The 24,585-nt window shown below is 57.2% G+C and overlaps 1 protein-coding gene across 7 annotated transcripts; it reads left to right on the forward strand.

Moving 5' to 3' along the window:
- The first annotated feature begins 70 nt into the window (after positions 1-70).
- On the forward strand, positions 71-23,814 carry CHD5 (chromodomain helicase DNA binding protein 5). 7 transcript variants are annotated; one of them, XM_061450367.1, is made up of 42 exons: positions 71-201; positions 917-1,044; positions 3,942-4,118; positions 4,429-4,547; positions 5,059-5,294; positions 5,379-5,503; positions 7,140-7,263; positions 8,935-9,101; positions 9,180-9,398; positions 9,519-9,728; positions 9,808-10,019; positions 11,427-11,558; positions 12,000-12,108; positions 12,390-12,581; positions 12,670-12,870; positions 13,226-13,363; positions 13,777-13,898; positions 14,427-14,600; positions 14,950-15,091; positions 15,267-15,398; positions 15,773-15,890; positions 16,080-16,204; positions 16,626-16,857; positions 16,927-17,052; positions 17,148-17,320; positions 17,933-18,107; positions 18,241-18,333; positions 18,694-18,782; positions 18,952-19,085; positions 19,204-19,348; positions 19,694-19,847; positions 19,969-20,048; positions 20,158-20,287; positions 20,471-20,560; positions 20,704-20,841; positions 21,002-21,110; positions 21,269-21,401; positions 21,849-22,044; positions 22,182-22,345; positions 22,433-22,547; positions 22,665-22,714; positions 23,166-23,814. In XM_061450367.1, exons 1-41 carry the CDS (start codon positions 138-140, stop codon positions 22,670-22,672), a joined length of 5,850 nt encoding a protein of 1,949 aa, XP_061306351.1. In that variant the 5' UTR covers positions 71-137; the 3' UTR covers positions 22,673-22,714; positions 23,166-23,814. The 7 variants fall into 7 exon arrangements, 6 of the variants coding, with proteins under 6 accessions (XP_061306351.1, XP_061306353.1, XP_061306352.1 ...); XM_061450369.1 differs by having other exon boundaries at positions 77-201; positions 920-1,044; XM_061450368.1 differs by having other exon boundaries at positions 87-201; positions 23,169-23,814.
- The last annotated feature ends 771 nt before the right edge of the window (positions 23,815-24,585 follow it).

Here is a 24,585-nt window from a genome sequence, read left to right on the forward strand (position 1 = left end):
TTCGGAAACGGGAGGGGCTGGGGGGGGGTGGGTGGGGGGTGGGGGGCGTGGCCATGGGAGGTGCGTCACGGGGAGGGCGTGGCGCGCCACCGCCATCTTGGCGCGGAGGGGCCGCGGGGCCGGTGCCGCCGCCCGCCATGCGGGGCCCGGCGCCCGGCCGGGAGCTGCCGGAGGACGCGGAGAACGAGGACGATGTCTCGGGTAGGCGGCGGCGGGGTTTGTCCGGTCCTTGCGCTTCCCCACTCCGGTTTAGCCCTGGCATCCCCGCGCCTCCCGAGCGGGCGGTGGTCGCGGCGTGTTTCGCTGCCAGGGCGGCTCCGGCCGCTGCGGCTTCCCCTCGCGGTGATGCGGGTGCTCCGTGGCGCCGGGTCCGGTCCAAAGCCGCTTCTCTGGAGGCACGGAGCTCCTTGCTGGAGCGCCGGGGGCATGGTTTGGAGCTGAGAAAGGGAGCAGAGACGTCTGCGAGCGCCCGCGGGTGTTGCTCATGTATAAGGGTAGAAATACTCAATAGAAGCATTGGTGTTGGCACTGCAGGCAGCCATGGGTGGCCGGGAATGGGCAGGCTGGGTTTGGAGGTGGTGAGAAGGTGGGAGCACACGTTGGAATAGGCACCTCTGCCCTGGCCAGGTGCCCATGGTGCTCCCTGAGCCTGGAGCCACAGCAGAGCGGTGTGTGACCATGGCCACACCTCCCACGTGAGGTCTTCCTCTGGTCCATTCACCTCCCGTTGCATCCACCTTAATGGGCTTGGAGACCTGAAAGGTAAAAGCCCAGCACTGGGGCAGCTCCTGGTGTGAGGGTCTCCAGGAGAGGCCGTGGAGCTCCATGTCATGGCCCCAAGCTGCTGTCCCCGTGGGAAGATGAACATGGTGTCCCCATGCAGTCCAGCCGCGTGAGCTGTCCCTTTTGTCCCCAGAAGAAGATGATGGGGTGCTGGAAGGACTGGAGGAGTTCTTTGCAGAAGAGCAAGTCGTGCAGAAGAAAAAGAAACCCAAGAAACTGAAGGATGGCAAAACTGCCAAAACCAAGCGGCGGAAGAAGGAGGTAACTCTGCAATGGGGAGATGCCCTGGCTGTGGGCTGGAGGCTGCTCCATGAGCGATGGTACCATCCATCCCTGTGTGTTGAGGCCCTCGGGCAGACACTGCAATGGCACCTCCTTGCTGTCACCTCTGGGGATGGGCAGTCAATCCTTCTGGCACACCCTGTGCTGATGCGGTGCCTGGGTCTGGTGTTTTGAGGAGGTGGGATGCAAACCACATCACTGAGGGTGCAGCTGAGGCAGGGACTGGAGGCTTCTGCAGAGTCTGGTGTTGGCCATCCTCATCCAGGGCATTTTGCAAGGAAGGCGGTGTTGGGGTTTCTTGGATATGGAATGGCTGTTGGGTCTTCCATGGGAAAACAAAGCTGAGGTGGTGTGTCCTGGAGGATCCTTCCTGAGGCTGTGCAGGGTTCGCCCTCTGGTTCTAAGGTTGGGATCAGTGTGGTCCCAGAGCAGGGCTGGCTGCTGCTCTGCTGAGTTAGTGTTGGGAGGGAGGTCCCTCAGCCCTTTTCCTTCCTTGTGATGCTGAGCTTGGGGAGAAGTCCCTCCTCACACAACAAGAGGTGCCCCCACCCTTCCCTTACCAAAGCAGGGCTCAGCGATGCTGATCTCCAGCCACTTCCCAAGGGACCTGTGGAAACAGATTGATTGGATGAGGCAGTGCCTTGAGGTGCTTTTGCCACTGTCATTCTGCCTGCATGGCATTACCTGCAACCGCTTCCAGGACTCCTGGCCCCGAGGAAGCTTTTTTCCCTTGGTGGCCATGGTGATGGGCGATGATGTTCTCTTTCTGCAGAGAGCACACAAAGCTGGCTCAGGCCCTCTGCCTCCCTGTGCTGCGTCCATCATTGGATGCATTTTTCTATGCTGCTTTTCTGCAAGGTGGGGGGGGGGGGGGAATAAAATACCCCCCCCCCCCCGGTAATTTCCCCTCTGTTCATTTTCTGGCAGTGCCAGCCTTCCTGAGCCCTGCAGCCTGTGCAGCTCATGCAGTCTAACTGCTGCCTTATTGGGGTGGGGAGGAGCCAGCAGGCTGAACATTGAGTGTGCTTTAATTGCCTTTTGTGGGCAGCGTTAACTGACTGTGGAGACTGTGCCCTTGTCCAGCAAAGCCAGTGGGAAGCAGTTAGGAGGCACCCAGGCTGCTGTTTGGACAAGGAGATGAAAGGTTGGGGGACCTCGAGTGAGGCTTCCTTTTCCTGAGCGACTCCTCAGGAGGTTTGTGGGGTCAGTGGCCTTGCCCCGCGCTAGAGGAGGGTGGGAGTGAGGTACGAGCTGCGATGCGGTGCCAGTGCCTGCACCACGATGGGCTGGTCCCTGTGTTCCCATGCGGCGTGGCCACTGGAGCGAGGGGCAGGAGTGGGAATTCCTCTGCGCCGGCGGCAGTGGGACTCGCTGGGTTTGCGGTGACGCTGGCGGGAACCGGTGCTGAAACCCCAGTGAATCCTGTGTGAAGCCGCGGTTTGAACCTCGGCGTGGGGAGATGAGGGAGCGGAAGGGGGGATTTCAGCCCGTACTGCAGCAGTTACCATGGCAACCAATTACCCTGCCAAATTACAACCGTGCCGAGCCCGGGGCTCGGGCTGTGCCCACCCCGGGGGTGCGGGCGGCCGGGGCTGTCCGTGGTGCTGAGCGGGCGCTGTCCATGGTCCTGCCCCGGCTCTGTCGCTGTCTGAGCGCGGTCCCTCCTGCCTGCGGGCAGCAGAAGCACCCACCAGGCTTCCAGCATCTTCTCACCTTCCTGCTGGGGCTGCTGTGGCCGAGTCTCACTGGAGACGGGAGATTCCCCATGGCCTCCTTTCAACTTGCTCTGCTTTGGCACCCATTGCCAGCCTCTCTGTGCATCCACCAAAGCTCTTTGGCTCATGTGGCAGCTGGAATCCTCCTGTGGTCACACAGCTCTGCTGCAGCACGGAGTGTCCAGCTGCGAGGGAAAGCAAAACAGCAACAAAGCAAAACCTGAGCACCACGTCTGTCTGTGAGCTTAGAGATTACACGTGAGCAAAGAGACCTTCTCTTCCTGGCCTTCAGTTTCTCACCCTTTCACACTGCACTTGAAGTCTGCAACCTTATTCACATGAAACTATAAGCAAACACAGGACAGAACATTATATGTTACCTGTGCTATATCAATCAGAAGTGTTGCTAAAGTGTTGCCTACCTGACTATTTAGGATCTTTTAGCAGATTTGATTTAGTACATTGCTATTTTTAACACACATATCCTCTTCCTTGGCCTGCTCTCCTCTGGTTTTCTCTTCATACGGCTACTGAACAGAGCAGTACGGGGATCCTGTGATATTGCAGTGACTGGGCACTTCCAGAGGAGCATGTTACAGTGTGGAGGCAGAGCTGGCATCCAGCGGCATGGCTGTGACTCAGCATTGCTTTTCTTGTCCCCCTCAGTGAACAAGTCTTGAGGCAAAAGCATAAAGGCTCCACTCCCATGTACCTTGGCTTAGATGAGCTTTTCCACAACACAGTTCTATCTGTGTGGCATGACTGTCTCTTCTTGTTCCCGGTGCTTCCTTAAGGCATGGCTTGCCTGGTGTGAGCAGATGTGTTTATAGTGCTCCCAGTATGGAGAGTGGGAATGTGGCTCTGTTTGCAGGTGGGGACCTGGGGCAGAGGATGAGGCTTCACACAATTGCCCTGGAGAAATGGTTCCAGATGATCTAAGGTTTTCCTTCTGCCTGTGTCTCCCATGGGCAGGTGCTTCTTCTTGTTCCCGAATCTGATTTTTGTGCTGGTTTGCCCCATGTAATGGTGGGGTTATTTGAGGGAGCAGTGGCTTTGGCTGGTGACAGCACTTGCTTTGTGCTAGTTGGGGAGGGGGGTGTTGGAAGAGAGTGGAGGGAGGGACAGGGCCTGCTCTTTCTCCAGTGTCACTTTCCTTTTTAGGGGAGCAATGATGAAATGTCAGACAATGAAGAGGAGATTGAGGAGAAATCTGAGAGTGAAGGGAGTGATTATTCCCCCAACAAAAAGAAGAAGAAAAAACTGAAGGACAAGAAGGAGAAAAAGCCAAAACGGAAGAAGAAAGATGAAGAGGAAGATGATGAGGATGGAAGTCTAAAGGTACCTTCCCCCCAGGCTGGTACTGAGTGTGAGACCTCAGGGTGCAGCCAGATCCCTGTGGGTTACCTGGCTCAGAGCCCAGCCATGTCTTCTGTCCAGCCTCCTTGTGCTGGTGGATAAGTTCTCTTCGCATAAAGCATGGCCCTGGTGTGTTTGCCCTGGGTTTGGCAAGTTGTGAAATCCCAGAAACAAATCCCTGTGTGTGACTGACTGGGGAGAGCGTTTGTCACAGCATGTGACAGACCCGGCCTCGTGTCGCTCATCTGCAGAGCTGCGGGCGTTTAGTTAATGATCTTCTCTAAATCTGCAGGAGCCCAAGAGCTCAGCTCAGCTGATGGAAGAATGGGGCCTTGACGACGTAGATTACATCTTCTCAGAAGATGATTACCATACCCTGACTAACTACAAGGCTTTCAGCCAGTTCCTCAGGTAGGGAACCATAGGTCTGGATGGGGCCTCATGTGTCCCAGCTGAGGCTTGGGTGTTGCTCAGCCAAGCGGGTGAGGTTCTGAGGTCAGCTCTGCACTACAAGCTCCATGTTGCTTCTCCCCACCTGACTTGGTCCTCAGGGTCCCATTTTAGTTGCAGGATTGACTGGAAAACAGCTGAAATATTTGTCTCTCCCTCTCTCCAAACCCCTTTTGTTGTGTGTGCCTGTTTGAAAAGTTTAATGAGCATCATTAAACCTGAGCATCAGTGATGGATTTGTGTGGGGACAGTGAGCTGTTCAAACCACCACAGGTATTCTGGGGTCTCTGAAGAAGCTGAGGTGTGCCTCCTTTTGTGTATGTGCTGTGATTTCCGCTGCTCCTGATGGGCCACATCAACATGCTCGATGGACATGCCTGGTTCTTGGGCTGCAGCACCAGCACACAACAAACAGGAGCGGACACGCACAGAGCATTTTCTGTTACCGCATGGTTCTCCCCCTGCCCTCCAGGCCTCTGATCGCCAAGAAGAACCCCAAGATCCCCATGTCCAAGATGATGACGGTGCTGGGTGCCAAGTGGCGAGAGTTCAGCGCCAACAACCCGTTCAAGGGCAGCTCAGCAGCCGCGGCGGCCGCGGCCATTGCTGCAGCTGTGGAGACCGTCACCGTGGCCCCGCCGCTCCCTGCCAGCCCCCCACCAGCCTTGCCCCCCGTCATCAGGAAGGCAAAGACCAAGGAGGGCAAGGGTAGGTGCCAGCCGTGGAGGGCGGGTTGGGGTGGGGGTGATGTGGAGGTTTGCAGGGTACCAAATGAGTCTTCTGCTTCTCCAGGTCCAGGTGTGAAGAAGAAAATCAAGGGCTCCAAAGATGGAAAGAAAAAGGGGAAGGGGAAAAAGATGGCAGGCTTGAAATTCCGGTTTGGAGGACTCCCCAGCAAAAGGAAAAAGGGCTCCTCTGTAAGTGTGCGGGGTCCCCGGGGTGGGGATGTGCCAGGGAAATGCCAGGACAAGCCTTGCTCTAGAAGCTTCCCTTGCATAGGGGTGTCGCAGCACCTTTGTTCAAGCCTTTGGCAGGGAGCTGTGTCCAGGCTCAGGTCTGTAAAGATGCTGAGTCTGGGCACAATTTCTGCTAAACCCAATCACCACATTTACTTCCAGTGGTGAGGTTGGTGGTGCCACCACTTCAGACCTGGTTTGCAAGAGGATTCTTCAGGGCTTGCACTCCAGCTGAACCCTCTGTCAGAGGGAATTATCATATGCTTTAATTACATGAGTGAAGCTGCCCTTGGGCAGCATTGCCATCCCACAGCACAGCCCAGGGCTGCCAGAGCTTCCAAGTGAGAGCACAGCAGCAGCCGGTGCTGCAGTTTGGGTGCTGTGCTCCTGTCAGCACACCACTGCCGGGTGTGTTTTAAATAGCAGAGCTTTTTAAGGAATAAATCTCACAAATAATTATTGACTAGGGGTGGGACTCTTGTAGGTCTTGATAATGCTATTGATCAAAAGCCCATTAGCTCATCGTTATTGGAGATCACTGGCTCTATAGCTGCATTTCATGTAACACAATCTGTCTGTAAGTCATTTTGTGCGTCAGAGGCTGAAGCGAGAGGAGCGATGAGAGGCAGCCACTTGCTGCTGCAGGTGTTCAGTCACCCAGCATGGAAAGTTCATCCTGTCTCTGGGTACACTCTTGATCAGTGCATTTGCCTTTCTGAGAGCTACAAAGAGCTGGGCTTGCTCCTGCAGCTGGAGCACTACGTACCCGATTAGCAGTGTGCACATCAGGGATTTGCATGCCTAAGTCTCCAGAATAAGAACCCAGGTGTGTTGTTGTGTTCTGATGCTGTTGGATGCTGGGCCTGCCTAACAACTCCCACACTAGAAGGAAGTTCAAGCGTGAATCCCCTTGTGCACATGCACAAACAGGCTGACACAAGCTGAAATGAGTGTTGGGAGAGGGACAGAAGTTCTACCCCGACTGTGCAAGGCTGGGAGTAGCGATTGTCCCCCCCATGCCTGTTTTGGGTGTCTGCACCCAGCACAATGTGGTTGCAGCAGAGAGCTCTTGCAGCACAACAGTGCTGGGAGATGCTGAGCCTTACCCAGCGTGCCTGACTGGCTGCGCCGTGTGAGTGGGGATGGTGGGCTGCAGGAAACCCAGAGCCCACCTCTTGTCAGGGGGGCTGAGCAGGCACTTGGCACATTGATTTATGTATTTTAAATGTGCTCTGAGTGAGTGCACCTTGATGCTGTGAACTGCATGAGCTGTCCCTGTGCTGTGCCTTTGGGCTGTAGAGATAGTCCAGACCTCCATTTACTGACTGCCTGCCTGGGATCTGACAGAGGAGCTTTCCCTGCTTCTTAATGCCTCATGGACCATTCCCATGAGCCCAGCCTGTTGGGGTGGCACCCACCCTGCCACCACCCTGCTGCTCTGGCAGGTCTATTCCTGAGGAAGAGAGGGTGCCCCAAGGAGCTGGGCCACTGCTCAGTGATCCCATGGGGTTTATGTGGGTGCTGGGTTTGTTGGGCTGTGGAGCGGTGTTCCTGGGATGCACTTGGGCTGCCCGTGCTTTGGTTTCTCCCTCTACAGAGTGAAGAGGAGGAACGGGAGGAATCCGACTTCGACAGTGCCAGCATCAACAGCTCCTCAGTGCGCTCCGAGTGCTCGGCGGGCCTGGGGAAGAAAGGGAAGAGGAGGAGAAAGAAAAAGAGGAGTAGGCCATCCTTTGTACTCTGTTCTTTCTGTTTGGGCTTCCCTCTTCAGCTGGTGCTTTCCTGGCCTCTGCAGCCCTGGGCTGCGTCTGGCACTGGCTCGGTGTGCTTGCGCTTGTCTCTGTGTGCTTTGTATGAGGCGCTTCCCTGGTGTCAGTGGGCTTGTGCCTGCCAGGAGGCAGTGAGCGGATCCTGCCATGGGGTGCTGGCCCTCCCTGCAGTGCTGGTGGTGGCGGAGCTGCCTGGTGGCAGGGCTTTTCCATTGATCCAGTTGGCTTTCCCTCTGGAAAGGATCTGCTGCCCTGTCCTGTCTCGCTGCCTGCTCACAGCTTAGCCCCCTGCCTGCGCTCTGGGCACCAGGGCTGCCTCACAGGCAGCGGGTACCTACCTGCACATGTGACCCCACCAGGATTTGTTCTCTAGCAGGGATTTATAGGGCTTCCAGGGAAGTGATCTTCTGAGGAGCAGCCCCTGGAGGGACATGGCCTGTGGCAAGCTCCCGGTGGAGCAGGATGGACTGTGGGTGAAGAAACAATCAGTCAGGGGACTTCTTGTCTGTGTGAGATGTGCAGCTGGGCAGGAGGCTTTGGTGGATCTGTGGTGTTGATGTAGGAATAGGGAGGCATGTGAACAGTGGTGGAAAGCATCTGTAGGGTCTCACAGTGGCTGTGTGGCCATGTTTGTGTCCGTCTTCCTTCCTCCCTTCCCTTGGGAAGGCTGTGGGTGCATTCTGTGCCCTGGCACCTCCATCCCTGTGCTGCTGTTGAGAGCAGCTCCCCTGTGCTGTGCTGCTCCGAGCCCTGCTCCAAGTGCCGCCGGGCCCGGTGCTGCTCTTCCTGGCTCCCCACGGAGGACGTGCTGCCTTTCTGCCTTGCGTCCTTGTTCGGGATGAGATGCTTCGGATCCAGGCGCGTCCTGGGGCCTCTTAGCTTTGCCGATGGGTTTTTCTTTCTGAGAAGTGGAAAGGCAGCTTCTGAGCTGGTGGACGGTGAGCGTGTGATGCTGGCCAGGGTCCCCCTCAGGTGGTGAGGCCGGGCTGGCTCTGTGTTTCATATGAAGAGCATTGCTGCTTCTCCTTCTGGCTCATTGCCCTTGTGCCGGAGCCCGGCAGCTCCCGCTGCGTGTCGCTGGAGTGGAAGGTTGGAGGTCAGTGCTGGGAGTTTGTGGCAGAGCCGGCATTAAGATGAGCTTTGGTGGCACTGCAAGGCCTTGTTCCCCCCTTTTGCCGTCCGTGCTGAGTTGAGAGAGCTCCTGCCTCTGGCAGTGAGCCCCAAGGAAGGGCAGAGTAGTCCCGGGAGAGGAGTTGTCCTCCTCGGCCGTGTCACCCGTGCATGGTGCGTTTGCAGTTGGTGGCGCTGGTGCCTGGGGAGGTTTCTCTGACTGGCCTCCCTTGCAACCTCTCCAGGTTCTGGCATTCTCCATTGAGAGCCTGAAGGAACCAAAGGATGATACAGTGTGGAGAGAGAAAGAGAGACAGAGGTGAGATGATGCTGTGTGCAAAGATGAACTGTGGTGCTGAGGGACAGAGAGGTAGGGGGATGTAACAGGAGGGGTCCGAGGCGAAGCGCTTTCCTTATTTCCTTGCCTGTATCGTAGAGGAGCAAGTGTCCCATTCCCTCTGGGATAAAAGCAGCTCCCGATCCCTCTGACCGTGTGCCTGTCCTTGCTTGCAGTGGAAGAAGGGGACGGCTATGAGACAGACCACCAGGACTACTGCGAGGTGTGCCAGCAGGGAGGGGAGATCATCCTGTGTGACACGTGTCCCCGTGCCTACCACCTCGTGTGCCTGGATCCTGAGCTGGAGAAGGCCCCCGAGGGCAAGTGGAGCTGCCCCCATTGTGTGAGTGGGGTCGGGCCCATGGGAGGGGGCGGGCAGGTTGTGGGAGCCCTCAGCGTTACACTGGTTGTGCTCCCCCAGGAGAAGGAGGGCATCCAGTGGGAGCCAAAGGAGGAGGAGGAGGAGGAAGAGGAAGGCGGTGAGGAGGAGGAGGATGACCACATGGAGTTCTGCCGGGTGTGCAAGGATGGAGGGGAGCTGCTGTGCTGCGATACCTGCCCGTCCTCCTACCACCTGCACTGCCTGAACCCACCGCTGCCGGAGATACCAAACGGGGAATGGCTCTGCCCGCGCTGCACAGTGAGTGTCACAGCGTTCCTGCCCCATCCCTGCTCCCGCACCCACCCAGCCACCACTGCCCCTTGCACCAGCGACTCACCTCAAACTGTGCTCTTGGCCCTTTGCTTTCTCTATCCCCAGTGCCCTCCCTTGAAGGGCAAAGTCCAACGCATCCTGCACTGGGCCTGGAAGGAGCCACCGGCTGTGCCGCTGCCGCCCGTGCTGCCCAACCCGGGCACGGAGCTGCCTCTGCCCGTGCCGAAGGTGCTGGGGGGGATCCCGGAGCGCGAGTTCTTTGTGAAGTGGGCAGGACTCTCCTATTGGCACTGCTCCTGGGTCAAGGAGCTGCAGGTGAGAGCGTTGGTGTCATCGTGGTGCCCCTGCCCTGCTCGCTGCCCTGGGGGCTGAGCGCGGCTCCCTCCTCCTGCAGCTGGAGCTGTACCACACCGTGATGTACCGCAACTACCAACGGAAGAACGACATGGACGAGCCGCCGGCCTTCGACTATGGCTCTGGGGACGAGGACAGCCAGAGGGAGAAGAGGAAGAACAAGGACCCCCATTACGCCAAGATGGAGGAGCGGTTCTACCGCTACGGCATCAAGCCCGAGTGGATGATGATCCACCGCATCCTGAACCACAGGTGAGGGGCTGTGTGCGGGGGGACACGTGGATGGGCCATGGGGAGGTGTGTGCTAGGGTGCCAGAGCCCCTCATAGTGCTGGCACTCGGTGGTGCTGTTGCAAGCCAGGAGGGGGACCACAACGGTGAGTGCCTACAGTTGCGCAGATGACGCTTGGAGCAGCGCGTTTGTCCTCTCTGCGGGTGTCTCTTCGTTCTCAGCACTCACGCTGATGGTTTGCATGGTTCGCTGGGCCTTTGGGACTGCCTCCTGCAGGGTTTCTGTTCTCCCGTGGGCCTGGGGGGGTTCAGATTGTCCTTGGCCAAAGCCAAAAGTTCAGGCTGGTGGAATTTCAGCTGCTGGTGCGTTTTGAGGTCTCTGTTGCCTCAGAGGTTTGTTCCCAAGGCAAAGCCAAGGCCAGAAGTGGATGAGTGCCTGCCTATTTTCACTTCTGCTATGTTGCACGTTACAAAATACAGTGACTTATCCCAAAGGGGGACGCACGGAGTTGTTCCACTCTTGCCAGGTCATTGAGTCCCTGTTACAGCTCAATCACTCCGTAGCTTTCTGCTGCAGCCCAGTGATGGGCTTGGCTTCCATCGGTTGTGCCCTGTGGGTGCTGCTGCTCCCTGACACTGCTTTGGACCACAGCCTGATTCCGTGTCGGTGATTTGTTCCTCTCAGGAACCACGCAGCTCCTCCGCACTCCCATCAAGGATGAGGGATTTGGGTACAGCACTTACCAGAAAGGAGCATTATTCCCACTTCTCCCCCCGGTAGTGCTCAGGATAAAGGAGCTTGAGCAGGTGCCTGACTCCCTTATGGAGCCTTGACATTTGCATTTCTTTTCTGTGGAAGGAATTTCCTGCATGTGAAATGTGCCGTGCAGATGGTTTGGTTTTCCACGGAGCAGCTAGAGACTCCTTTTTTTTGTTGGAGTTCTCCATTTCAAGTGGCAACTTGAAATTTCAAGTGGCTCCAAGGCAGCTTGGCAGAGAATAAATAAAGCTGCTGGGTAATGTTCATGTGAGCTTTGCATTGTCTGCTCAGCACTCAAAGGCTTTTTTCCCTGTGGGCATATAGTCAGGCTCGGCGGTGTGTTTATTCACGAAGCAAAACTTCACATAGCAGTGAATGCTGCAGGAGGAAGAGGGTGAGCGCTGGCATCCATCCAGTCCTGGTAAAGCCGGAACATGGGGTTGGTCAGCGGAAGGGATGAGCAGCCTTTAAAGCTCAGCAGTTAACACCTGCAGCAGATTAACAGGCGTGTCTGATGGAAAGGTGGATACTTGCTTCATGTTTTCCTGCCTGTGCTTGGATGCCAAGGTCTGCAGGTGGAGGCAGAGGAGTTCTGTGGCAGCAGGCTGCGGATAGCTGCTTCCCGGGGCTCTCAGTTCACTGATGAACTTCCCGTGCCCTGTGTTACAGCTTCGATAAAAAGGGAGATGTCCATTACCTGATCAAGTGGAAGGACCTGCCCTACGACCAGTGCACGTGGGAGATCGACGAGATCGACATCCCCTACTATGAGAACCTCAAACACCTCTACTGGAACCACAGGTACCGGGGTGGATCCACAGCCCGGGTGAGCTGGGCAGAGCCAGGACAGCCTGTGAGGGGTGAGGGATGGTTTGGGACGTGCTGGCATTGCTCACAGGGCCCCCTCTGCAGGGGCCGAGTGCTTTTGGGAAGCCAGTCCTCCTGGAAGGCATTTCCAGGGCTGCTCTTCCCCAGCCTGTGCTCCCCATGGTCTCTCTGCACTTGAGAGCAGCTCCAAGGTGCTGCTGCCTCTCTGTTTTGGGGGGAAGCCACAGTAATCTGATGCAATTGCTGTTCTTCATTTTGGATGATGTTGCGAGGGGAAGGACTAGATGCCATGTGTGCCTGTGCTAGCTGGGCCAGGACAGCTCCTGTGGGGAGAGGGGCAGTGGAGTTTGAGGCATTTCTATCCCTGTGTTTGGGAGCTGGGAGAGGAAACCTGCCTGCCTCTTCCCGTTGCAGGGAGCTGATGCTGGGGGAGGACACGCGCCCTCTGAAGAAGCTGAACAAGAAAGGGAAAAAGCTGAAAGAGGAGAAGCTGGAAAAGCCTCCAGAAACACCTCTCGTGGATGTGAGTGAGAATGGCAAGGGGCAACACAATGGCATGGGAGAGGGAGGTCAGCCTGGGCCCTGTCCTGTTACGTTGGTCTCCTCTAGTTCCTGGTTTCTTTCATCCAAAGCTCTGGGGTACCTTTGCTATGAGGAGCCCGAGGGCTGTGCTGTGCTGGGACCATATCTGTGTCTCTTCTGGGGCTGTTGGGTGACACAAGGCTGAAGAGGGATGTGCCTGGCCACTGAGAAAGGAATGGGAGCTGGTTCTCACTGCTCTGTGGTGTGTCTTGTCCTTTCCAGCCTACGATGAAGTTCGACAAGCAGCCGTGGTACATCGACAGCACGGGCGGCACGCTCCATCCTTACCAGCTGGAAGGGCTGAACTGGCTGAGGTTTTCTTGGGCCCAAGGGACAGATACAATCCTGGCTGATGAGATGGGGCTGGGGAAGACCGTGCAGACTATTGTGTTCTTGTACTCCCTGTATAAGGAGGTGAGTGGAGCATCAAATGGGTCCCCAAGGAGGCCGAGAGCTGCTTTGTATGGGGAGAGAACAGCTTGGACTTTGTGTTCCCGAGCAGGGCCACTCGAAAGGGCCATATCTGGTCAGTGCCCCTCTCTCCACCATCATCAACTGGGAGCGTGAGTTTGAGATGTGGGCACCTGACTTCTATGTTGTGACTTACACGGGGGACAAGGAAAGCCGGTCGGTCATCCGGGAGAATGAGTTTTCCTTCGAAGACAATGCCATCCGCAGTGGGAAGAAGGTCTTCAGAATGAAGGTGGGAGCCAAGTCTGTGCCCTACCCAGCAGCTTTGGCCAGCAGTAAGAAGGGGACGGAGTGGAATTAGACCCAGAGAGGGAGGCTGGTTAGGTCCTGACCCAGCCCTTTCCCAAAGAGGGAAGCTGGTGCTCTTTACACATGCAGGAGATTTGTGATGAGCTGTAAAGATTCTGCCAGACCCTTATTTGTGCCTGTAGTGCCCTGCTCGATTCTAATATTCAGATGGGTGTTGATTTTCTGCTGGCACAGCTCGTGCCTTGACCTGTTTCTCCTTGGATCCCATGCAGTGAAGGTGGAGGCTGTCCCATTCCCTCCTCCCTTATCCTGGCTTTTCTCTCCCTCTGCTCCTCCAGAAGGAAGCACAGATCAAGTTCCATGTCCTGCTCACCTCCTATGAGCTGATCACTATTGACCAGGCGGTGCTGGGCTCTATAGAGTGGGCCTGCCTGGTGGTGGATGAAGCACACAGGCTGAAGAACAACCAGTCCAAAGTAGGTAACGGGCATTTGGAGCTGCCTTTTGGTGGATTTGCTCCCTTTAACATCCCCTGGCATTAAATATCCTTTAGCTGAGAAGGGACAGCAGCCTGGGTGTCTGTCTGACGGGGCTTTGATGGGCTGTCATGGAAGGGAATTGACCCTTCTCCTTCCTTTCCCTGGGGTTAAGGCAGCCTCCAGCCCCTGGGGCCATCACACAGTCCCCAGTGCAGGAGGCAGATGGGGTGATCAGGGACATTCAGGATTGCTGCCTGTGCTCTCCGGGGATGGCTTGGAGGAGGACATGGGAGCTGTGGCGTGCCTCCCTGTGTCAGAGGGCACTGCTGAGTCTCCATGTGCACAGTCTGCAGAGTCCCCACATGAGCAACCAGCTCCTCAGAGCTCCTTCACCTCCTTTCTTTTCCCAGTTCTTCAGAGTATTAAACAGCTACAAGATCGATTACAAACTGCTGCTCACCGGGACCCCGCTGCAGAACAACTTGGAAGAGCTCTTCCATCTGCTTAATTTCCTGACTCCCGAGAGGTTTAAGTGAGTTGCTTTAGTTCCCTGCTCCAAAGAGGGTGAGTGGTGAGACCCCATCTCCTGTTGGGGTTACTCAGCAGAGGTTTCCCAGGACTCCTGTTTGGGAAAGAGAAGCTGGATCCCATTCCTGATGTGCCAGTGCTCCCAACCTGCACTGAAGCTGCACACGCATTTAATGTGACCCCAAAGTTAATCCTGTGGACTTCTGCTTTTGGGTCCTATTGGTGACTATTGCCTTGTCATCAGTCAGGAGCTTTGTGGGTGAGGAGCTAAACCCTGCCTTTTCTTCCCTTTCTGGGCTGGCAGAGGTGCTTTGGGGAACTTATCAGACCTCACGTTAGTGCACTTAGTGTGACTTCGCCCTCGGCCAGCAGCACAGCTCCTTGGTTTGGCTTTTGCCCTGCTTGGATACAGTCACAGGAGTGTTGTTCTTTGCCATGAGAGCTCTGCCCTTGTTTCTAAGTCCTAATGAGATGTCTGTGCTCTCCCGTGTCCCGTTATCGCTCAGCACTGTGGTTCTGGCTGCTTTCACAGTAACCTGGAGGGCTTCCTGGAGGAGTTTGCAGACATCTCCAAGGAGGACCAGATCAAAAAGCTCCACGACCTGCTGGGTCCCCACATGCTGCGGCGCCTCAAGGCAGACGTGTTCAAGAACATGCCGGCCAAGACGGAGCTCATCGTGAGAGTGGAGCTGAGCCAGATGCAGAAGTGAGTAACCCCAGTGCAGCTCTTGGGGGGCTGCTGAATGGAATGAAGGTGCTGCGAGGGCTGGAGCAGCTCTGCTCTGGAGCCAGGCTGAGAGAGCTGGGCTGGGGCAGCCTGGAGAAGAGAAGGCTCCTGAAGGGGAGACCTGAGAGCAGCTCCAGTGCCTGAAGGGGCTGCAGGGAATCCCTGAGAAGCTGTGGCTGCCCCATCCCTGGCAGTGCTCAAGGCCAGGTTGGACACAGGGGCTTGGAGCAAGCTGCTCCAGTAGGTTTTAGCTTGGAGCTGCCCTGTTTATGGCAGTCCCAGGCCTGGCTGGGTTACAGGGATGTCCCTCCCCTCCCTGTTCCTGCAGGAAGTACTACAAATTCATCCTGACGAGGAATTTTGAAGCCCTGAATTCTAAGGGCGGTGGGAACCAGGTCTCACTGCTCAACATCATGATGGACCTGAAGAAGTGCTGTAATCACCCCTACCTCTTCCCTGTGGCGGCGGTGGTACGTCAGCTCTGCGCGCACCGTGGATGTGGTTCTGAGCATTGTGTTGGGGGCTGTGTCCATCATCTTGCTTTGGTTAATGGTGTGGGTCTGCGAGCCCAGGATTTTGCCTTTGGAATGCACATGAATTTCTCTGCGGGTTGTCCTTGGAGAGGCTGACCAGGATGCCTTTTAGGAAGCCCCGGTTCTGCCCAATGGATCCTACGACGGGAACTCTTTGGTCAAATCTTCTGGCAAACTGATGCTGCTCCAGAAGATGCTGAAGAAGTTACGGGATGGGGGTCACAGAGTCCTGATCTTCTCCCAGGTGAGCGTAGGGAAAGAGTAACCATAAATACATTTTTAAAGGGTTTTTCTTGTTCTGTATGAGGATTTGGAGTGGATGGAGGTAGTGGGAAGAGCTGGTGGCAACAGTGATGTTTCAAACCCCTGTCACCTATGGATCAAGAGGAGATAACAGTAACAGCGCTGCCTTTGGGGGAGGGCAGTTCAGACCTAATTCCCTCCTGCTGGCAAAGCTGCTTGTAAAGGATGAGACACGAGTGTGCTCTGTGGGCAGCTTCCTGTTGGCCGTACTCTGGTGGTGGTGGTGCCGCCATCACCTTGGCCTCTGGGCTGCTGGGGGTGGCAGGGAGCCAGGCCACGTGGAGCCGCTCATGCCAGGGTCTCCTTGCCCTGCAGATGACGAAGATGCTGGACCTGCTGGAGGATTTCCTGGAGTACGAAGGCTACAAGTACGAGCGGATCGACGGGGGCATCACCGGCGGCCTGCGTCAGGAGGCCATAGACAGGTTTAATGGTACTTGTGCTTCTGCCTGTCTGAGGGGAGGACGTGGGGTGCGTTCACAGCCTGTGGGGAAGCCGTGGGGTCACTCCTTGCCTTGCCTCACCAATGGTTCCATCCCCAAAGCACAGTTCTGCACCTTGCCACGCACGCCGCGCTCCTTCCTGTCTCACCCGTTGCCCCCTGTGGGTTTGTCTTTCTCAGCTCCTGGTGCTCAGCAGTTCTGCTTTCTCCTCTCTACCCGCGCCGGTGGTCTGGGCATAAACCTTGCTACGGCCGACACAGTCATTATTTATGATTCTGACTGGAATCCCCACAATGACATCCAGGTTTCTGACTTTTCCTTTTCCTTCCCATACAGTGAGTACCTCTGGGGCTCTGCTCTGTTCGCAGGGCAGGCGGTCTCTTCCCTTGAGAGCTCTCTTTGGGGGGGCATGTTTCTGCTCAGCAGCCCCAGTCTTGCACCCATGTCGTGGGCTGGCACTAAAGCCGGCTCTCTTCCAAGGGCTTCTTGCTTTCTCCTGCTGGTTATTCCCAACCAGGTGCCCCCTCTTTGTTTGGGGAGCTTCCACTTGTGTTTCCCAAAGCCTGGGGCAGACCCTGGCTAAGGACTGCATGTCAGCAGGAGTCATGGGAATGTCCACAAGTCATGGGAAAGCAAAGAGCAGTGTGTATCCCTGCTTTGCCCTCACATGCAGCCCGGCGGGGTGGGACCTGCGGCCCCTCAGCAGCTCCATGCTCTACCCGCAGGCGTTCAGCCGCGCTCACCGCATCGGGCAGAACAAGAAGGTGATGATCTACCGCTTCGTGACCAGAGCCTCCGTTGAGGAGCGCATCACGCAGGTGGCCAAGAGGAAGATGATGCTCACCCACCTGGTTGTCCGCCCGGGGCTTGGCTCCAAGTCGGGCTCCATGACCAAGCAGGAGCTGGACGACATCCTCAAGTTTGGGACAGAAGAGCTCTTCAAGGATGACGTGGAAGGTGAGGTCGGGAAGGAGTGGGGACACTGTGCACGGGGCAGGGCCTGGGGCTCACTCTCTGACCCCGCAGGCATGGTGTCGCAGGGACAGCGCATCGCCATGCCGGATGCTGTCCCCCCTTTCTCCGACACGCTGTCAGGCAAAGGGGGTGCAGTGACTCCTGGCATGAAGAAGAAGCATGGTGGCACCCCACCAGGTCTGTAGCCCCCCGTGTTTGGGTGACCCATCCCCTCCTTGGCCCGTACCTGAGCTGTCTCCACCCAGTGATCCGAGCATTGCTTTGCTCTCCAGGTGACAATAAGGATGTGGATGACAGCAGCGTGATCCACTACGACGATGCTGCCATCTCGAAGCTGCTGGACCGAAATCAGGATGCAACTGATGACACAGAGCTGCAGAACATGAACGAGTATCTCAGCTCCTTTAAAGTGGCCCAGTATGTTGTGAGAGAAGAGGACGGTGTGGTAATGTGACTAGTATCATGTCTTACAATCGCACCTCTTTGTACATCCCTCTGTGTTCCGTTCCCTTTCCCTCCCTGTGAGCGTTCTGGCGTGGGGCAGGGCTCCTCCTGCTCTGCCTGTGACTGCTGTTGATTGTTCCAGACCCGGGGTCCTGGGGCTGATGGGGCCACCGCAGTGAGGAAGCACAGTTGTCTTGGTCCTGTGCCACCCATGGTGCAAGCCAGGCTCTGTCCCTGTTGGCACATGGGGCTGCTTATGTACTGTGCTGCTGTCGGTTGTTTTCCTGCCTTGTTTCCTTCATCTGTTGTGGGAGCTGGTGGCAGGCTGATGCTTGGGGAGGTCTCTGCAGATGTATGGTTTCTCCCTTGGAGTGTGAACACTGCAGGGTGGGATGGGTGGCAGTTTGGAGGAACTCTTTCTGGCTGGGAGCTTCTCCCAGCCCTTCGAGAGCCTGGCACTGAGGTCAGTCCCTTTGGGCAAAGCCAAATTCCAGGCAGGGGCTTGGAGCCTTTCCCCTTCTTTCCCTGGAGTGCTCTTAGAGGATGGAGCAGCGGGGTGATGCTGCAGGTCTGTGGCTGCCCCATCTCAAGCCTCTTGGCTCTTGCTTTGCAGGAGGAGGTAGAACGTGAGATCATCAAGCAAGAGGAGAACGTGGACCCTGACTACTGGGAGAAACTGCTGCGGCATCACTATGAGCAGCAGCAGGAGGATCTGGCCAGGAACCTGGGGAAAGGGAAGAGAATCCGCAAGCAGGTCAACTACAACGACACCTCGCAGGAGGACCAAGGTACGGCCACTGCTCTGCTCCGGGTGCCCAAGGGACTTACTGGCTGAGTTGATGTTGCCTCGGGGTGTCCCTCCCAGGCAGGGGCCTGCTGCCTGGGGCCACCTCCTACCCTGTCTTCCCTTGGCATCCGCAGAGTGGCAGGACGAGCTCTCTGACAACCAGTCAGAGTATTCCATCGGCTCCGAGGATGAGGATGAAGACTTCGAAGACAGGCCAGAAGGTCAGAGTGAGTTAATGCATTTGGTAGTCCATGGGGTTTTGCCCTGCGGGAAGCCACTGGCACCCGGGTGCAGCAGAAACTCCGGGTTGGAGGGGATGCTGTGCTTCTGGGCCTCCATAGAGGGGAAGGTGTCCCGATGTGCTGCCAGGTGAGGACATTCCCATGGCAGGGAAGGCGATGGGCTGTTTCCTTTGCTGGCTGCTGCAGGACCATGGGCTGGTCCTTATGTGGAACGATGAGGAGCACTGGAGGCCCGTGGGGTGGGTGGACGGGACTGGAAGCTTTGGGATTGGAGTGGATGCAGAAAGTTTGGCCGTGCTTCCTTGCTGCCTGGGCTTGTCCGTCACTGGGGCTGCTTGGCTGTAGGTGGCAGGAGACAATCCCGGAGACAGCTGAAGAGTGACCGGGACAAGCCTCTCCCTCCTTTGCTGGCAAGAGTTGGGGGCAACATCGAGGTGAGTGTTGGCCTCAACCAGAGCATGACCAGCACAGTCATGGGGCTGCCCTGGAGTGCCTCTGGCACATTAGTCCCGGTCCAGCCTTTCTGTAGCAGCCATGAGGCTCTGAGGTGCCGCGTGCCGCCGAGGCCACACTGTGATCCCGGTGATGCCTCTGCCCCTGCAGGTTCTTGGCTTCAACGCCCGCCAGCGCAAGGCTTTCCTGAACGCCATCATGCGCTGGGGGATGCCGCCCCAGGACGCCTTCAACTCCCACTGGCTGGTGCGGGACCTGCGGGGGAAGAGCGAGAAGGAGTTCAGGTACCGGAGAGCCCGGGCGGGCGGAGGGAGCTGTGTCCTGCCTCTGGCTCTTGTCCTGCCGTGTCGCCGGCTCTGCCGCGAGCCCCAGCCTGGGCTCAGGTTCCCTTCCCTTCCGCAGGGCGTACGTCTCCCTCTTCATGCGGCATCTGTGTGAGCCCGGGGCGGACGGTGCCGAAACCTTTGCGGATGGCGTTCCCAGGGAAGGGCTGTCCCGCCAGCACGTGCTCACTCGGATCGGGGTCATGTCACTAGTAAGGAAGAAGGTGGGTGAGGAGGGTTTGAAGTGTGCTGGTTCAGGTACTACTGGAGACCTGCGGGGTTCATGGGCTGCTGAAAGCCGCTCCCCAGGGATCCCATACTGAGTGTCCAGGCTTGGAGCACATCCGGTTTGGTCAGTGTGCAGGGGTGATGCAAACTGCATTTCAAACCTGCTGCTCCCCCCCTGCGAGGCTGCAGCATCAGCGGGTGTTTAATGGTCTGGCTGGCAAAACAGGAATCACGCTGGGGACCTGCTGGGGTGTGAAGTGTCCCTGGTGGCAGCGATGCTGCTGCTCCATCAGTTGCGATGTCCCTGCTGGGTTTGACTCGATGGTGTGTGTCTGCCCCAGGTCCAGGAGTTCGAGCACGTCAATGGCAAATACAGCACGCCAGATCTGATTCTCGATGGCCCGGACAGCAAGAAGTCCAGTGAGATTGTGTCTTCAGATCCCAACACCCCCATCCCGGCCAGCCCAGCGCACACGGGACCCATCTCCCTCACTGGTAGATGTGTCTGTGGGGCTTCTGGGGGGTTGTGGCTTCGGGTTGGCTTGGGAAGGGGGGTGGATGAGGCAGAGCCCTCTGCGGCCTGTTCAGGATCACCCTCACTTTGCTGTTGCTGCAGACAAAATAGAAACACAGCTCGGGTTCCAGGAGGAAAGGGAGCAAGTGGAGCAGAAGTGCAGGAAGGTGTCTGAGAGCCAGGTGGGGTGGCTTCCTTCAGCATTTACCCTGTCGTGGTCTATGGGGAAGGTCAGAGCTCCCCAGGGAGGGGGCAAGGCTGGGCTGACCTGGGTGGGTGCTTGATGTTAAGGTGCCTGTGAGTGCTGAGAAGGTGGAAGGTGAAGAGCACCCAGAAAGCTGCGACAGCAATGAGAAACCAAGGGATGAGAAGCAAGAGGAGAGTGAAAGGGCTGCGCCTTCTCCTGAGCTCCTGGTGAAAGGTGAGTGTCTAGGGCTAGGATGGAGGAATCTCCTCTTAGCCATAGCCTGGGCTTCTAGTACTGATCTGTGCTGGAGCAGTTTCTGAACACACAGACAATAAAATCACCCTGCCCTAAAGGGTGAGTTCCCAGAAACGTGTTTTCCACATTGAGCTTTCCTCATAGTCCTGTTCCCTTCTGCAGATGAGGGGATTCAAGAGAAGGAGAAGCCTTTGGAGAAGCTGGAGTTAAACAACAGCCCAGGGAAAGGGGAGGACAAAGAAGTCAAAGCAGGTGAGGTGCGAGGAGACTTTGGGGCAAGAAGTGGCTTTTCTAACAGTGATGTTAGCGAGGAGCTCCTGGGGGAAGGGAGGACCCTAGCTGGTTTTTCAGTGGGGTACGATCAGACAGCACCACTTCTTGTGTTTGCCCAGCAGAGGACCCCAAGGCGGAGGAGAAGGAGCAAGGTGAGGCTCAGCAGAACGGTGACAAAGAGGAAGAGGAGGACAGGAAGAAGGATGACAGAAACGTGAACTTCCGATTCATGTTCAACATCGCTGACGGTGGCTTTACAGGTGGGAGCAGGGGGGTCAGGAAGGCCAAAGAGATGTGAAGGGGCTGCAGTGGGACGATGCTGGCTCCGCAGCTCGATGTCCCCCCGGGCAATGCCATTGCTCTCCCTGCCTGCAGCACGGTGCAGCCCCACTGCCTGACCCTGCTGTCCTGCTTCCGCAGAGCTGCACACGCTGTGGCAGAACGAGGAGAGAGCTGCCATCTCCTCCGGGAAGATCTACGACATCTGGCACCGCCGGCACGACTACTGGCTCTTGGCAGGAATCGTCACGTACCCTTTGACGTGGTGGGGCCGTGCCTCCTGCTGACGGGTGGCAGTGAGGGCAGGGGGTCTCCGCGGGGTTCAGGGAGGAGCAGGGAGGTGTTTGGTGCTGAGGTGGGCATGCTGTTCGCTGGCCAGTTCTCCCCTTGACGCTCCCTCGGCACCAGTCACGGCTATGCCCGCTGGCAGGACATCCAGAACGACCCGCGCTACGTGATCCTGAACGAGCCCTTCAAGTCAGAGATACACAAGGGGAACTACCTGGAGATGAAGAACAAGTTCCTTGCCCGGCGGTTCAAGGCGAGTTGCAGGTCCAGGGCTGGTGAGTCCTTACCAATGGGGGGGACCAGAGCGGTGCCGCAGAGCCATGGGGAGCCCATCGGTGCCGGCTGGGACCAGGCTTTGCCAGGGGCTCGTGGCTGCCAAAGCAGAGCTGAGTTTGGTCCTGGGGAGCTCATGGGCACCGGGGTGCATGGGCTGGGGATGGCTGCCATGGGCTCCTCTCTGTGAATGGGCCAGTGCTGTGCCCCGGTGATGCTGTGGAATGCTGCCCACATCCCTGTCGGGGATGCTCAGTGTCTGAACGGGATGAGCAAACATAAGGGCTAAGCCTGTTCCCCCAGCAGTTCTTGGGAGCAAGGCCAGTTAGAGCACATAAGGGCAGAGGCAGCCTAGAGCCCGTGGGGCAGCACTGATTTACGTCGGAGCGGGGTCTGAGCCTGAATCTTCCCCTCCTGTGCCTCCCAGTTGCTGGAGCAGGCCCTGGTGATCGAGGAGCAGCTGCGGAGGGCAGCGTACCTCAACATGACCCAAGACCCCAGTCACCCGGCCATGGCCCTGAACGCCCGTCTGGCTGAAGTGGAGTGCCTTGCCGAGAGCCACCAGCACCTCTCTAAAGAGTCCCTGGCTGGGAACAAGCCCGCCAACGCCGTCCTGCACAAGGGTGGGTGCGGGCAGAGCAGGGTGGGAAGGGAAATCCAGGCGGGAGGTTGTCCCCATCTGCTGGAGCTCGCTGGGACGCGGGGTGTCTGTGTCTGGTGGGTGCCCCCGTGGCCTGATCCTGGCTCGCTGTGCTCGCAGTGCTGAACCAGCTCGAGGAGCTGCTGAGCGACATGAAGGCCGACGTCACGCGCCTGCCCTCCATGCTGTCCCGCATCCCGCCCGTGGCCGCCCGCCTGCAGATGTCGGAGCGGAGCATCCTGAGCCGCCTGGCCACGCGCGGCGGGGAGCCCCCCGTGCAGCAGGTCTGTGGGGATGGGCACGGGCTGGAGCCCCTCGCTTTGGGGCCAGGCCCGCAGGTCAGCGTCCCTCCTCCCTCTTTGCCTCCACAGGGCTCCTTCGGCTCATCCCAGATCTACAACAGCAGCTTTGGGCCGAATTTCCGAGGTCCCGGGCCGGGCGGGATTGTCAACTATAGCCAGATGCCTCTGGGGCCGTATGTGACCGGTAGGTCGGGGGTTTGAGCAGATGCTCCCTGGCAGAGGAATCCGGGGGGGGATTTGAGGACCAGGAGCATCGCTGAAGGCTGCTGGGTGAGCAGGCTGGTTCCCCTTCTCTCCGCAGATATTTAGGTGTTCCCACGATTTTGCCCCCAGCTCCCGTTTCCAGCTGAGGTAAGATGTGCTCCTGCTCCGTGTTCCATTCACCAGGGTCTGTGGGATGCAGGAGAAGCTGTGGCTGCCCCATCCCTGGCAGTGTTCAAGGCCAGGTTGGACACAGGGGCTTGGAGCGAGCTGCTCTAGTGGAAGGGGTCTGTGCCCGTGGCAGGGGTTGGGGCTGGATGGTTTTAAGGTCCCTTGCAACCCAAATCATTCTATGATCCTATGACATGTGCAGACACATGATGGGGTAGGGGCTGTACTGGTGCCCCCTCATGCTGGTGTCTGAGTGCAGCCTCAAGTGGGTACCAGCACTGGAGGCAGGATCAGGATCCTCTTGGAAGCCCTTGGGCCGGCTGCTGCTGCCCAAGGGGGGTCCCACACTCCCCCTGCCCCTTGTTCAGCACCGGGGAGGGGGGGATCCGGACCCACCTGATGGGCACCTCTCCCTCCCCTCTCCTTGCAGCAGCCCCGGAGGAAGGGCAGGGGAAGGCGGCGTTGGCTGCGTGAGGATGAGCTGCTGCCGGGTGCTCCCGCTTCAAGTGTGCTTCAAGCGCTGTGCCCCCCCGTGCGGCCGGGACCGGGCTTCATTTCGTGTACATTCTTTTGCACTTTCTTATGGAAGACTTGAAGAGTTTGTCTGGGCAGGGCGGGCTGAGCCAGGGGAGCCGGTGCCACCGGGTTTGGTGGCGCGTGTATGTGAGAGGGGAGGCTGGATAGCCCGTGGGACAGGCCACAGGCTGAGGCACCCATCCGAGCTGGCTCCGGCTCCCAGGATTCCCCATCAGGTCCATTTCTACGTCCTCGTGTGTTTGAGCAAGTGCATGCCTGCTGCCAGCCCCGTGGCCGGAGCCCAACCAGCCCGGTGAGAGCGTTGGTGCGTCCGTGGGGAGGCCCAGCACCAGGGTCCACGTGTGCCAAGTTTGGGGCGTGTGGATGGAGGTGCCACGGGTGGAAGGGAGGAGGTGGCTGGCATTGGGATGGAGCCAGCCCTGAGTGGGGTGACACCGGTGCCCGAGGCTGGCGGCAGCTGTGAGCGATGCCCCCGCGTTCCCTTCGTGCTCCGTGTGTCCTGGTTTCTGTTCTCTGTGTTTTAATAAATCCCTTGGGAAGGACGAAGCGGGAGCCTCATGGGGGCGAGCGGTTGGGGGGGGGATAACGGGGATCCAGCCGTGGGGGTGAGGGGGGTCCAGATGCGATCCCAGCCCCTGCATCATCCTGCACACACGTGTGTGCACACATGTACGTGTGCAGGGTCCATGGGCAGCCAATGGAGCTGTCCTCTCCCAGCTCTGGCTCTTCCACGTGTGTTTTCTGCATGGACACATATGGACAACATAAATGTGTGTGTGTGTGTATGTGTCGATCTACATTGATAGCACGGTTTAGATATGAACAGGTATCGATGTGTAGGTATAGCTAAAGGTGTAGATATGCAGGTACAGCTATAGGTAGAGGTGTATGTATGCACACATTGTGTATTTTTATACATGTGTGTATATAATGTGATTTTAGTACCTGTGTGTTCAGGTGTCTGTATATGCTTATGTATATGGGTAAGTCAATGTATGAGGTGTGTATATAGGTATGGGTAGAAAGGCATATATACATGTAGCTATGGATGTATAAACCTGTCTTTACATTGGTGTACATACACATAACTGTATCTGTGTATATATATACACATATATTTTTGTAAATTATATGTGTATATGCACATATATACACGTGTAGATATATCTGTATGGATATACAGGTGTATCGATCTGTGTATATGCACAGACACACATCTGTATTTGCAATTTTTATATATTTATACATAAGAGTAGATATAAATACAGGTAAAGGTGTATAGTGTGGCCACACATATACAGTGCAAGATGTGT

The sequence above is a fragment of the Pezoporus flaviventris genome, unplaced genomic scaffold (genome assembly GCF_033815535.1).
Source record: "Pezoporus flaviventris isolate CSIRO_AGI_PZ_B2104156 unplaced genomic scaffold, CSIRO_AGI_Pfla_v1 ptg000009l, whole genome shotgun sequence".
Taxonomy (NCBI): Eukaryota; Metazoa; Chordata; class Aves; order Psittaciformes; family Psittacidae; genus Pezoporus; species Pezoporus flaviventris.

Coding starts and splice junctions, on each gene's coding strand:
- CHD5 (XM_061450367.1), top strand. CDS start 138: ATGCGGGGCCCGGCGCCCGGCCGGGAGCTGCCGGAGGACGCGGAGAAC. Junction 9,729..9,807: donor CCTGGGTCAAGGAGCTGCAG/GTGAGAGCGTTG, acceptor CTCCTCCTGCAG/CTGGAGCTGTACCACACCGT. Junction 17,053..17,147: donor GCATGGTGGCACCCCACCAG/GTCTGTAGCCCC, acceptor TTTGCTCTCCAG/GTGACAATAAGGATGTGGAT.